Source organism: Ursus arctos, unplaced genomic scaffold (genome assembly GCF_023065955.2).
Source record: "Ursus arctos isolate Adak ecotype North America unplaced genomic scaffold, UrsArc2.0 scaffold_25, whole genome shotgun sequence".
Classification (NCBI taxonomy): Eukaryota; Metazoa; Chordata; class Mammalia; order Carnivora; family Ursidae; genus Ursus; species Ursus arctos.
In genome coordinates this window covers 27,291,603-27,304,996 of record NW_026622930.1, presented here as the reverse complement: position 1 = coordinate 27,304,996, position 13,394 = coordinate 27,291,603, and the positions used below count along the sequence as shown (strand labels likewise).

Sequence of the window (13,394 nt, the reverse complement as noted above, 5' to 3'; positions counted from 1 at the left end):
TGAGAAAAGAGTGGAAGACATGAGTGAGACCCTTAACACAGAGATAAGGCATAACAGAGCAGAGATAAAGGTCTCAATAAGCAAAATGAGAAACACAATTGGAATGAACAGCAGGATGGAAGAAGCAAAGGAACAAATTAGTGACCTAAGGAGACAGAGTAATGCAAAGTAACCAGGCTGAACAAAAGAGAGAAAAAAGAATTATGCAAAAGGAGAATAGACTTAGGGAACTCAGTGACTCCATCAAACATAGTAACATTCGTATTATAGGAGTCTCAGAAGAAGAGAGAGGAAAGAGGGCAGAAAACGTATTTGAAGAAATAATGGCTGAAAACCTCCCTAATCTGGGGAAGGAAACAGATATCCAGAAACAGAAGGCACAGAGAACTCCCATCAAAATCAACAAAAGCAGACCCACACCAAGAGATATTGTTATTAAATTGGCAAAATATAGTGATAAAGAATTTAAAAATTTTTTTTATTATGTTATGTTAGTCACCATACAGTACATCCTTAGTTTTTGATGTAGTGTTCCATGACTCATTGTTTTCGTATAACACACAGTGCTCCATGCAATACGTGCCCTCCTTAATACCCATCACTGGCCCAGCCCATTCCCCCACCCCCCTCCCCTATGAAACCCTCAGTTTGTTTCCCAGAGTCCATAGTCTGTCGTGGTTCGAATGAACCCCTTCTGTTTACCCCCCCTTCATTCTTCCCTTCCTTCTCCTACCGATCTCCCTGCTATTTCTTATGTTCCAGAAATGAGTGAAACCATATGATAATTGTCTTTCTCTGCTTCACTTATTTCCTTAGCATAATCTCCTCCAGTCCCGTCCATGTTGCTGCAAATGTTGGGTAATCGTTCCTTCTGATGGCTGAGTAATATTCCATTGTATATATGGACCACATCTTCGTAATCCATTCATCTGTTGAAGGGCATCTCAAATCCTTCCACAATGTAGCTATTGTGGAAAATGCTGCTATGAACACTGGGGTGCATATGGCCCTTCTCTTCACTACGTATGTACCTTTGGGGTAAATACCCAGTACTGCAATTGCTGGATCATAGGGTAGCTCTATTTTTAACTTTTTGAGGGACCTCAAAATTTTTCTTATTTATTTATTTCTCTTATACACAAATATATGTATGTTTAAAAAAGCAATATGCAAACCTATGGCAATTATCTGGAGACCATGAGAAATGAAACACATGGGTTCAGTCTCTGGCGATTAAGAAATCAACATTACGTTTTCCTTCACATACTCTAAGACTTTCATATATGCTATCACGTCTCATCCTCTATCAGAGACTTTTACCATGTTACATACAAGAACTCTGAGACCCAGAGAAATAAAAAACTTGTTGAAGGCTACTGAACTAGTTAATAAAGTCGGAGCTGGACCTCTGATTACACCTCACCACAATGCTGCTAATCACCTTTTGAGTTCCACATTTGGAGTTAGTGAAGGCTCTGTCACTTCTTAGATAACTTCAGTGGCTTACTATTCCCCAAGACTCAAGTTCCATCTCAGCGATATTTGAAAAATACTCCCAGTATTTTGTGAACATGTTGAATTTTGTATGTAAAGCACCTGGGCATTGATAAAGAGTAGCTATTACTGTTGTATGTATAAATAAAATGCTGGGCATCTCTGAACATTATATCCATACTGCTCCTGGGGTCACGTTCAAAAGGTTGACTTTTAGCATCTACTAAGGCTGAACACATGCATTCCCTATCATACAGCAATTCCACTCAGGTATATACCCCACGGAAATGCACATGAATGTTCATCAAAACACAGCTTCCTGAATGTTCATAGCACTATAGTCCCAATCTGAGAACGATCAAAAGCCCATTGGTAGTAACGTTGACAAACACTTGTCCTATCACAAAATGGAACACCACTTAGCAGTGATAATAAGTGATCTACCACTACACCCAACAATATACGTGAATCTCACAAACAATGTTGAGCGAAAGCAGAAAGACACTAGAGACGACACAGCGAAGGATTCACTTCCATAAAATAGCTCATTTTGTTGGAATAGGTTAGAGTACCTTTGGGGACAGGGGAAGTGCCTGGAGCAGGAATAAGGGTGGCTGCGGGAGTGCTGGTAATGAGGTTTCTGGATTCCCGTGCTTGGTTACACAGGTATGTTCCGGTTGTAAAAATTCACTGGACTGTACAATTCGGGGTTGCGCGCTTTTTTATGTATAGTTCACTAAAAGTTTAAAAAAGAAAAAAAGTTGCCCTTTTCAGGGAGGGGCTGGAATTCTAGGAATTTTGCCTAAACTCACTCAGTTCTGATTTCACCACGAATCCATTACCCAACTTTCACTCCAAGAACTGAGGCTGGCCTGAGGGAGACAAGCGTGCCGGAGGCGGGTTCCGCACCACAGCCCGTTTTCTGAACGCCCCGCGCGCCCCGCCAGGACTGGGAGAACGACCTGCTGCTTTTACCTCGGGCCGGTCCCAGGTGCGCAGGCCACGGGTCTGAAACGCCCAGACGCCTCCTGACGCGGCTCCGCCACCCACTGTTCCTGCGCCAGGGGACGCCTGACCCCGTCGGGCCTGCGAAGCGCTCTCCCCCGCCTGGACCGCACTTCAGCCGCTGGCGACCTCCGGCTTCCCCGCTCCAGGTCCAGAAGGCAGCGGCGCGCAGCCGGGATGCTGACGGTGATCCTGCAGCCCGCGGGCCGCTGCCGCTGGGACGAGCCCGTGCGCATCGCCGTGCGGGGCCTGGCGCCGGGACAGCCCGTCACACTGCGCGCCTCCCTGCGCGACGAGAAGGGCGCGCTCTTCCGGGCCCACGCGCGGTACCAAGCCGACGCCGACGGCCTCCTGGACCTGGAGCGCGCGCCCGCGCTGGGCGGCAGCTTCGTGGGGGTCGAGCCCATGGGGCTGCTGTGGGCCCTGGAGCCGGATAAGCCTCTCTGGCGGTTTGTGAAGCTGGACGTTCAGAAGCCCTTCGCCGTGGAGCTGGAGGTGCTCGACGGCCACGAGCCCGACGCCGGGCGTCTCCTGGGCCGGGCGGTGCACGAGCGCGACTTCCTGGGGCCCGGGGTGCGGCGGGAGCCGGTGCGCGCGGGCCGGGTGCGCGCCACGCTCTTCCTGCCCCCAGGTGAGTGTGGGGGGGCTACGGGGGCGCGCGTCTGGGGTCGGTGGCGGTCAGAGGTTTCCGGTACTGCTGCAGGCGGAGTTCAACTCCTCTGTAAGGAGGGAGAAGGTGACAATGACTAAGCCAGAGCCAACCAAAATGGAGTATTTTGACGTGTTGGGCTCTGTGTTACGCGTTTTGCTTGCATTATGTCATTTAATCGCCATAATATCTCAATGAAGTGAGGACTGTTATTCTGCAGATTAAAAAAAAAAAACCACAAGTGAGGGTCAGGATGGATAGGTATGTGGTCTGATTTGTCACTAAGAACTACTCTATAGATCTCATCAGCCCTATCCATCAAGGAAGCTATTGGAGTATCACCCTTCCGTAGTGCTGTGGGTACACTGGGCCTCTTCTCCACTTCTTCATGCCCCGTATGTACCACAGATGACACTTTAGACTCCACTGACTTTCTCACCTGAAGCCATCTCTGGATATTTTTCTTTCCTCTCTCTAAATAGACATCTGAAATATCAGTAGACACACACACAAAGCCAAGGGTAAATGCAACACAACATAAAGCATTATTTCAAGATTAATTTTATGTCCAATCCCCTAACAGAACACTATGAATCAACAGTCTAAAACATGAAATTCCTGGGGCGCCTGGGTGGCTCAGTCATTAAGCGTCTGCCTTCCCCTCAGGGCCTGATCCTAGGGTCCTGGGATTGAGCCCCACATCAGGCTCCTATGCTGGGAGCCTGATTCTTCCTCTGCCACTCCCCCTGCTTGTGTTCTCTCTCTTGCTGGCTGTCTCTCTGTCAAACAAATAAATAAAATCTTAAAAAAAAAAAAAAAACCCATGAAATTCCTCTTTGCATGATGTAGTCATTAGTGAAAGACTTTGTTACTCTCCGTGGTAACTAAAGCTTCTTAGAACCTTGTAGATAACTTAAAGAATCGTATGGAGGATAAACTCTTCAATGAGAAGGTACCTTGTAGGTTTTCCTTTCAAGGTACTTGTATTACTTTTGCCTAGTAACTCGGGAAGCTGGTTTTTTTTTTCCCTCTTTGATACATAGGAACCCACTAAATAGAAAGATCTCTAAAAGGAACGCAAATTGTTTAAATTGTATAATGCCTTTCCTTTATATTGTTCTCTTCTCTAGGACTTGGACCTTTCCCGGGGATCATTGACATCTTCGGAACCGGAGGGGGCCTTATGGAATATCGAGCCAGCCTTTTGGCAGGTCATGGCTTTGCCACTTTGGCTCTAGCTTATTATAATTTTGAAGATCTCCCCAAGGAAATTAACAGCATACACCTGGACTACTTTGAAGAAGCCCTGTGCTACATGCTTCAACACTCAGAGGTTCTCCTAATGTCCTTTATTATATCATTCTCTCTAGAAATACATCCAGAGAGGGTGTCACTTTGCACTCACCGGTGCCAGGTGCCTGGATGCTGCGATTCTTCTTTCACAGAGATTTCTTTTGGAGCCTTCCTTGGCTTTAGGTGCCTATTTACACTTTCTCTGTCAGATGGCTTAGTAAGGCAGAATTAATCGTAAAAATCCATGTGAGGTTTTATTTAAAGGAATTACTCAGGAATTTGCATTTGTTATGCAAAATGAGTTTCTAAATTGTTAGTTCTATATGTTTTTATTTTTTTCCAGATTGATTTATTCATTTGAGAGAGAAAGCATGAGCAGAGGGAAGAGGTAGAGGGAGAGGGAGAAGCAGACTCCCTGCTGAGCAGGGAACCCACTACATCCCAGGACTGTGAGATCATTACCAGAGCCCAAGGCAGACGCTTAACCAATGGAGCTACCCAGGCGCCCCTACATGCGTTTTTTTAATTAAGTTTTTTATTTTAATTCCAGAATAGTTAACATACAGTGTTATATTAGTTTCAGGTGTACAATACAGGGATTCAGCAGCTTATCACAAGTGCATTTCTTAAACCCATCACCTATTTAATCCATCCCCCTATTAACCTCCCCTCTGGTAACCATCAGTTTATTCTCTATAGTTAAGAGTCTGTTTCTTGATTTCTTTTTTTTCCCTTTCTTCATTTGCTTGTTTCTTAAATTCCATATATGAGTGAAATCATGATATTTGTCTTTCTTTAATTTCACTTAGCCTATCCTCTCTAGTTCTATCCATCTTGTTGCAAATGGTAAGATTTCATTCTTTTTTATGCCTGAATAATATTCCAGTGTGTGTGTGTGTGTGTGTGTGTGTGTGTGTGTGTATACACACATGTCACATCTTTATTCATTCATCTATTGATGCACACTTAGGCTGCTTCCATAATTTTGCTATTGTAAACAATGGTGCAATAAACATAGGGGTGCATGTATCCCTTTGAATTAGTGTTTTGTATTTTGGGGGTACATACCAAATAGTGTGATTACTGATTGTAGGGTAGTTCTATTTTTAACCTTTTGAGGAAGCTCCATACTGTTTTCCACAGTGGCTGCGTCAGTTTGCATTCCCACCATCAGTTCATGAGTGTTCCTTTTTCTTCACATCCTCACCAACACTTGTTTCTTGTGTTGTTGATTTTAGCCATTCTGATGGGTGAGAGGTACTATCTCATTGTACTTTTGATTTGCATTTCCCTGATGATGAGTGATGTTGAACATCTTTTATTTAAGATTTAAAAAAAAAATGAGAGAGAGTGCACACAGTATGAGCAGGGGGAGGAGCAGAGGGAGAGTGAGGAGCAGACTCCCCTTGAGCAGGGAGCCCAAGGCAGGGTTCAATCCCAGGACCCTAAGATCATGACCTGAGCCGAAACCAAGAGTTGGACACTTAACCCACTGAACCTCCCAGGTGCCTTGGGTGTTGAGTTTTATAAATTCTTTCTAAATTTTGGATACTAACCCTTTATCAGATATGTCATTTGCAAATATCTTTTCCCATTCCTTAGGTTGTCTTTTAGTTTTGTTGTTTACTTTTCTGTGCAGACTCTTTTTATTTTGATTTTTTAATCTTTAATTTCTGGTATCAGTGTGTTCTCAGATTTTGATCAGAACTTGCCCACGTATTTCAGAAGCTAAGAACTACTTAATTTGACTCTGAAGTCTTACGCTGTTTCTATAAAGTTAATCATTTGCCAGGGTATGTAGATGGGGTCTGATGAGTCACTCGCTTAGAACAGAACTTGGTTCCACACAATTAGGTACCTTGGCACACTGAGACTTAGGTCATGCCCACCTGAATGAGGACCTGAACTTGACAGGCTCCTTGACTCAGCATTCTCTAGTGGATGATAGTCTGGAACATTTGTAATCAAGACCCAGACTTGCCAGTGAGTTTACAATTTGTTTGCCACGTGTTCACCCAGATATTTTTTATGTGGATAGAAACTCTTGAGGGCTGAGGTTGATACTCTGTGGCCAACTCACAAATTAAAGTTAGCACCTCTAGTTATGTTTAAAAAAATGTTTTAATAGGTAATAACCTTTATTATTTTTTTTTTAACTAATCTCTGCCCAGTGTCGGGCTCGAAATCACAATCCTAAAATTAGGACTCATGTGTGCTACCAACTAAGCCAACCAGGAGCTCCATTTTCTTTTTTTTCTGTCAACCTCTAAAGGGACAGCTACTTCCCAGCCCCCATTTTCCCTCTACCCTCAGACCCAAAGTATCAACACTCACTAAGAAAACTGATGTTGATGAAAAATATTGCCATCATAGAACATTTTTCTATGAGATACGTTCTTGACTCCTCTTTCTTCTTCTCTTCTAGGTAAAGGGCCCAAGCATTGGACTTCTGGGCATTTCTTTAGGAGCTGATATTTGTCTTTCCATGGCCTCATTTTTGAAGAACATCTCAGCCACAGTTTCCATCAATGGATCTGGGTTCAGTGGAAAGAGAGGCATACACTACAAGCGGACGTGGATCCCATCATTGGGCCATGATCTTAGGAGAATCAAGGTAGCTTTCTCAGGCCTCCTGGATGTTGTGGATATACGGAATGATATTGTAGGAGGGCATGAGAACCCCAGCATGATTCCAATAGAGAAGGCCCAGGGACCCATCCTCTTCATCGTTGGTCAGGATGACCATAACTGGAGGAGTGAGTTATATGCCCAAATAGCCTCTCAACGGTTACAGGCGCATGGAAAGGAAAAACCCCAGATCATCTCTTATCCTGGGACTGGGCATTATATTGAGCCTCCTTACTTCCCCCTATGCCCAGCTTCTGTGCCGAAAATACTGAACAAACCTGTAATCTGGGGTGGGGAGCCCAGGGCTCATTCTAGGGCTCAGGAAGATGCTTGGAAACAAATTCTAACCTTTTTCTGTAAGCATCTTGGAGGTATCCAGAATATAGCTTCCCCTAAATTGTAATGCATTGGTCTATTATTGACATGAGAAAATCAAGGTCAGATTCTGGTGTTTAAGAATCATATGTGAATCCATTGTCCCCTCGATAATGTTAAATTTATGTCGTGGGTATTAATGACTCATTTTAGGTAACATTTTTAATACGTTATGTTTTCATTAATTTTACTAATGTAACACATGCCTATTATAGAAGATTCAATTAGAAGTATACAACACAAAAAGTAAAAAGCATCCCCTCTGTTAAAATTTGTATTTTCTTCTAGATTTTTTTTTACTTAACACTTTAAGCCATGGATGAAATTTAAAGTTGAACAAATACTAGCTTACTGTTTTTTTCTTTAATCACTGTGGGAGAATTGACATCCAGTGTTTGCTACTGGTTCAAAACTGGTGGCAGGATAGAATTTTCATTGGCCAAACATTACAGAGAGGTGTTGGTATAAGGAAGCCAGGCTGACCTTTTCATCTTGGAGATCAGAGAAGAAGCCTTTGGGAGGAGGAGTTGGGGTAAAGAAGGGGAGCATCTCTAGGATAGTTAAGTCCAAACTCTGTTTCAAGGATGAATGATTATGACTTATTTTCCTGCTTCCTGGCTTTAAGAATAGACTTTGGAAAACCATAGTGTGACATTCTTAGAGGCCTCACTCCTCAGTTTCTTTGACATCAGGGCTGCAAAGCATTGCATAAGTGTATCTGAAGAGAGAGTGGTTGAGAATGTTCCAAAACTGATAAAGACATCAAACCACATTTTCTAGAAGCACTATGTCTTAGCTTGAGTTGCTATAAAATGCCATTGACTGGTGGCTGAAACAACAGATAATCATTTTTTCTGGAGGCTGGGAAGTCCAAGATCAAGGTTCCAGCAGACTTAGTTCCTGGTAATGGCCTTTTTGTGGCTTACAGATGGCTGTCTTTTCCCCCATGTCTCCCTGTGGCAAAGAAAGAGAGCTCTGGTTTCTCTTCCTCTTTTTATAAGGGCACTAATTCCATCATGGGGGCCTTGCTCTCATGCCCTCACTTAAACCTAATAATATCCCAAAGGCCCCACCTTCAAATGCCACTGCATTGTGGTTTGGGATTTCAAAATATGAATTTTGAGGTGACACATTCAGTTCGTAACAACTATACACTTCAAACAAGGCAAGTATAAAGAATACCATATTATCACAGAAAAATTATCTGTGGCAGTTTTACAACATAGCCATAAATCCTTTGCCATTTCTCCCACTAAGAGGTGGAAGATCCATATTCTTTTCTCAAATCTGGATATGCTGCTGTGTCAGTCAGTTGTGTAGAGCATAACTGGTACTATGTAACTTCAGAGGCTAAATCATAAAAGCTACGAAGATCCCACCTTTTCTGCTGGGAACACTTGCTCTTGGAGCCCTGAGCCACCTTAAGGAGGTTGACTACTTTGAGGTTGTGATGATGTGAGGAAGCCAAAAATACATGGAGAGGCCAACTATAGACATTTCCTGTGATAGTCCCAATGGAGCCCAGCCTTCAAGTTATTTCCACCCAGGTACCAGATATGTGAGTGAAAAACCTCCAGATGATTTTAGCTCCTAGCCATTTAAAATCTTCCCAGCAAAGGCTTTGGATATCTGAAGCAGAGCAGAATTGTACCTGTTAAACCCTCTCCAAAACGTGTCTTTATAAGCAAAATGATTATTATTTCACATGACAATGTTTTGGGGTATGTTTCAGTTAGCGATTGCTATGTAAAAAACTCCCTCAAAAATATGGTGGCTTAAAACAGTAACCATATGGGGAGCCTGGGTGTCTCAGTCGGTTGAGCATCCAACTCTTGATTTCGGCTCAGGTCATGATCTCAGGGTGGTGAGATCAAGCCCAATGTTGGACTACACACCAAGCATGCAACCTACTTACCATTCTGTCTCCCTCTCCCTCTGCCCCTCCCCACTGTGCTCACACACTCTCTCTAAAAAGGGTGGGGGAATAGTAACCATTTATTTTTCTCACTCACATGGCAGGGAGGTTGGTAGTGGCCATCATCTGGGAATTCAGACAGTCCTATGGGTTAGGAGGATCTCCCAATTTCTCTCCACATGGGTCGTTCCACTGGCTACTTGGGCTTGGATCCAAGAGTGAGCATCCCAAGAGAGCAAGGCAAAATTGCACAGCATTCTTTTGACCTGTCTTGGAAACTACATAGCATCACTCTTGCCATACTCTGTTGGTCAAGGCAGTCCCAAAGCCCCACCCAAGGTCAAGGACAACATAGAGTTCACCTCTTAAAAGGAGTGCAGCAAGGTTCTAGAAGAATATAGGATGGGAAATATTGTAATCAATTTTTGAAAATCTGCCTTCTGGCCACAATGGTTCACATTCCTCCCACAGTTAGAATACATCCATTCCTCTTCCAAGGCCCCTCAAAAATCTCCTTCCATTATAGTCTAAGATTGAATCACCTGTATCACATCCAGGTACAGATGAGGCTCCTCTGGTATACTTCTTTGGGTACGGCTCCTAGAGTATCATTGTCAAAGTGAAGACCTGTGAACTAAAGAAACAACTGCACACACAGAGAATACAATGTGGGATAGGTGTAAGATAACTCTTACATTCTTGTTCAAAAATGGGGGAAGTGGGAGGCACACAACAGTCACTGGCCCCTAGCAATTTTGAAATCCAGCTGAGAACATGTTGCGAATTCTTTGGTGCTCAGTTAACCCTCTGTAAGTTGTTCTCTGTAGCTCTTGGTTCCACCCTCTGAGTGAAAACCTTTTTTTTTTCCATTAAAAAAAAAAAAAACTGAGTTAGCAACGCCAAAGTCTCCTCAGTCAGCTTCTTAGATGAAAAAGATCAGGAGTCCAAAGTTCTTTCCTTCTCTGCATTCTATTTCAGTTCACATTTGTACTGCTACCAGAACAATTCTCTTAAGAACTATGTGGGTTTTCTAAAAACCTTAATGAGGTTCACTTTATTAGGTAAAACACATCAATATAAGTCTATTTGAGGCAAGAACTTCTGTACCTGGGTCTCCCTGTGAGGATGCTGAGGGTAATACCCTTGAGATTCTAACAAGTCCTATTATTTAATAGTTAGGATCTGCTGGGGACACCTTAAAATCTTCAGAGGGCCTTCTGTCAGTCTGAAATGTTCTACCTTGAATCTTTCTGAGGTCTTTACGAAGGATCTCCCATAGACCCACTCTGGATTTGACTTTGGTCTGAGGTCCTGTCTTAATTAAAGACTAATTTGCCATATGGGGAGGCCGGGAAGGAGAAACAGTATTATTGTCAAACTTGGCAAGTCCTGGTTCCTTCACATGTAACAGGTCATTCTTTAGTTTAATTCTTTCTCTTGCATTTTATCATAGGCAGCAGCAGAAGCCAGCTGGCACTGTCAGTACTCTGTTGGGAAATGCCCTCAGCCAGATTATTGAATTCATTTAGGTGTATCTTCCATTTTTCACATTACTGCAAGGTCAGTGTTGCCTTCGGCTTCCAATAAGTTTTTGTTGCTTTCCTTTAGGCCCTCAATAATAGCCTCCATGGGGTCCTTTAGGCTTTCACTAACAGTCTCCTTAAAGCCCTTCCAACTTCCACCAGCTACCTAGTCCTAAAGGCAACTGTGGTTCCTGTGTATATGGGCATGTCCACAGACTGCTCGAGTTTTCTCACAGCATGATATCTGACCTGCAAAATGAATGTCCCAAGAGAGGATGGCAGAAATACGTGGCATTTTTTAGACCTAGCTTTGGAAGTCGCATAGCATCACTTCAACTGTACTCTATTGGTTGAGATAAACACAAAGATGTCAGTGCAAGGAAAGTGGCTACAGAATCTTACCTCCTGATAAGGGAACTGCAAGATTCCTAGAAGAACATCTGAGATGGGAGTTAATTGTTGCAGTGATCTTTGCAATCTGTCCACAGAATTGTTATGCAGGAACACTGCTGAAAAGAAAGCTAAAGATTAAAAAGCCTTCCCAGCAGCCACAGAAAAAAGACAACCTTCAAAGGAACAACAATAATCCAAAAACTAACGTAAAAACAGCAAAATGGAAATGGGAAGCCACTGGAATGATACCTTCAAAGCACTGACAGAAAATATGTGACAAAGTAGAAGCCTGGGCTAGCAAAAGAGATATTTAAATATGAAAGCATTTATTTTTTATAAAGCTTATTGAAAAAAATTAAATCGAAATAAAGTCATTTTCAGAAAAATATAAATTGAGATAATATAGCATATCTTTTTCTAAAGCAAAAACTAACGAGAATTCTTCAAACACAAGGAAAATGTCTCCAGGGGAGAGCATTTACACGAAGGAAGAAGTGGAATATAATGAAGAGGTTAAATGTGTATATGTGGGGGCGCCTGGGTGGCACAGCGGTTAAGCGTCTGCCTTCGGCTCAGGGCGTGATCCCTGCGTTGTGGGATCGAGCCCCACATCAGGCTCCTCCGATATGAGCGTGCTTCTTCCTCTCCCACTCCACCTGCTTGTGTTCCCTCTCTCGCTGGCTGTCTCTATCTCTGTCAAATAAATAAATAAAATCTTAAAAAAAATAAATGTGTATATGTGTATATAAATCTAAATAAATATATTTTTAAATATTTTATTTATTTGAGAGAGAGAGAGAGAACATAAGTGGGGGAGGGCAGGGCTAGGGAGATGGAGGCTCCCGGGTAAGCAGGGAGCCCAACATGGGGCTCGATCCCAGGATCATGACCTGAGCTGAAGGCACTTAACCAACTGAGCCACCCACATGCCCCAATAAATATTTACAAATAATATATTATGGAGTTTAAAATACACATAGAATTAAATAGCATATGTAGGAAGGAAACAAGTGCAGTGGAAATGTTCTAAAACCACTGCAGTTTTCACAAGGTGGTAAAAATATTAATTTTTATTTAATGTTAACGAATCAAGAGTTATTACCACAAGCTAATGCAGGAGGTAAATGGATTAATTTTTATATAGTTTTAATTTATTATTTAGAGAAAGAGAGAGCACATGTGAGTGGGGAGAGGGGCAGACGGAAAGGGACAAAGAGATTCTCAACCAGACTCCACGCTGAGCACAGAGCCTGACGCCGGGCTTGATCCCACCATCCTGAGATCATGACCTGAGCTGAAATCAAGAGTCAGCCACTTAACCAACTGAGCCCCCAGGCACCCTGAATAATTTTTAAAAAGCTAAAAGAAGATAAAAATATAGAATAAGCAGGATAGAAAATAACTAATAATTTAAACTCAGACAGATCAGTAATTACATTAAATGTAAATGGACTATACATTCTACCAAGGAACAAAATATCAGGTGGATTTTCCTAGTATGTTCAATTTTCTGCTCTACAAAATCAGTTTAGATCATATATAGTATTGATTTCCTGTCAGAGAGTAAGAGATGGACATTTTAACCTCAAGTGAGAGTAGGTGTATGTACAGGGTATAAAGTAAATGTAAAAAATAAATAACAGAATTATGACAGTTAAACCTTGTCCTAAGAATTTGTCATCGATGAATAATGAAATAAAATCTCACTGAAAATTAAAGTCAGTTTAACCAATCTGTGTAAACTCTGTATCTCCTATGTATATTCAAAGTGGATTTATGTTAGGTCTTAATTATATAGCATTTATTTTGTCAAGGTGAAAAAAACCTGCTGAGTACCTTTTTGAAAGGAACTCCAAAAGAAACAGAAAAGCTTTTATTTTCTGTTGTTGCTTCAGTATTCAACTTCACTCAACGAATATTTAGTAAAAGCCTGCTATGGGGTAGGCAATGTTCTAAGTTCCTGGCAAAGATGAACAAAGATAACAAAGTCTTTGCTGTCAAGAGCATTTATTCTAGTTTGGAAGTAAGAAAATAAAATGATAAATGCTGCAAAGAATAAAAAAAATAAGATCAGAGCATGATGAGAGAGGTGCTATTTTAAATATTTTAAATCTAAAAT

The 13,394-nt window shown here is 42.1% G+C and overlaps 1 protein-coding gene and 1 non-coding gene across 2 annotated transcripts; one reads left to right on the top strand and one right to left on the bottom strand.

Annotated features, from left to right (window-relative positions):
* The first annotated feature begins 465 nt into the window (after window positions 1-465).
* Window positions 466-12,005, top strand: LOC113250106 (peroxisomal succinyl-coenzyme A thioesterase). Its single transcript, XM_026491488.4, has 3 exons — window positions 466-3,130; window positions 4,279-4,481; window positions 6,867-12,005. Exons 1-3 carry the CDS (start codon window positions 2,677-2,679, stop codon window positions 7,470-7,472), a joined length of 1,263 nt encoding a protein of 420 aa, XP_026347273.3. The 5' UTR covers window positions 466-2,676; the 3' UTR covers window positions 7,473-12,005.
* LOC113250107 (small nucleolar RNA SNORD56) lies at window positions 6,747-6,817 on the bottom strand. Its single transcript, XR_003313951.1, has one exon. It is a non-coding gene; the product is annotated as a small nucleolar RNA SNORD56 (small nucleolar RNA).
* Window positions 12,006-13,394: the final 1,389 nt, after the last annotated feature.

What these genes read in the sequence shown, in the direction of transcription:
- LOC113250106 (XM_026491488.4), top strand. Translation starts at nt 2,677, where the DNA reads ATGCTGACGGTGATCCTGCAGCCCGCGGGCCGCTGCCGCTGGGACGAG. An exon ending in CACGCTCTTCCTGCCCCCAG is followed by an intron (nt 3,131 to 4,278) that starts GTGAGTGTGGGG and finishes TCTCTTCTCTAG; the next exon opens with GACTTGGACCTTTCCCGGGG. An exon ending in ACATGCTTCAACACTCAGAG is followed by an intron (nt 4,482 to 6,866) that starts GTTCTCCTAATG and finishes CTTCTCTTCTAG; the next exon opens with GTAAAGGGCCCAAGCATTGG.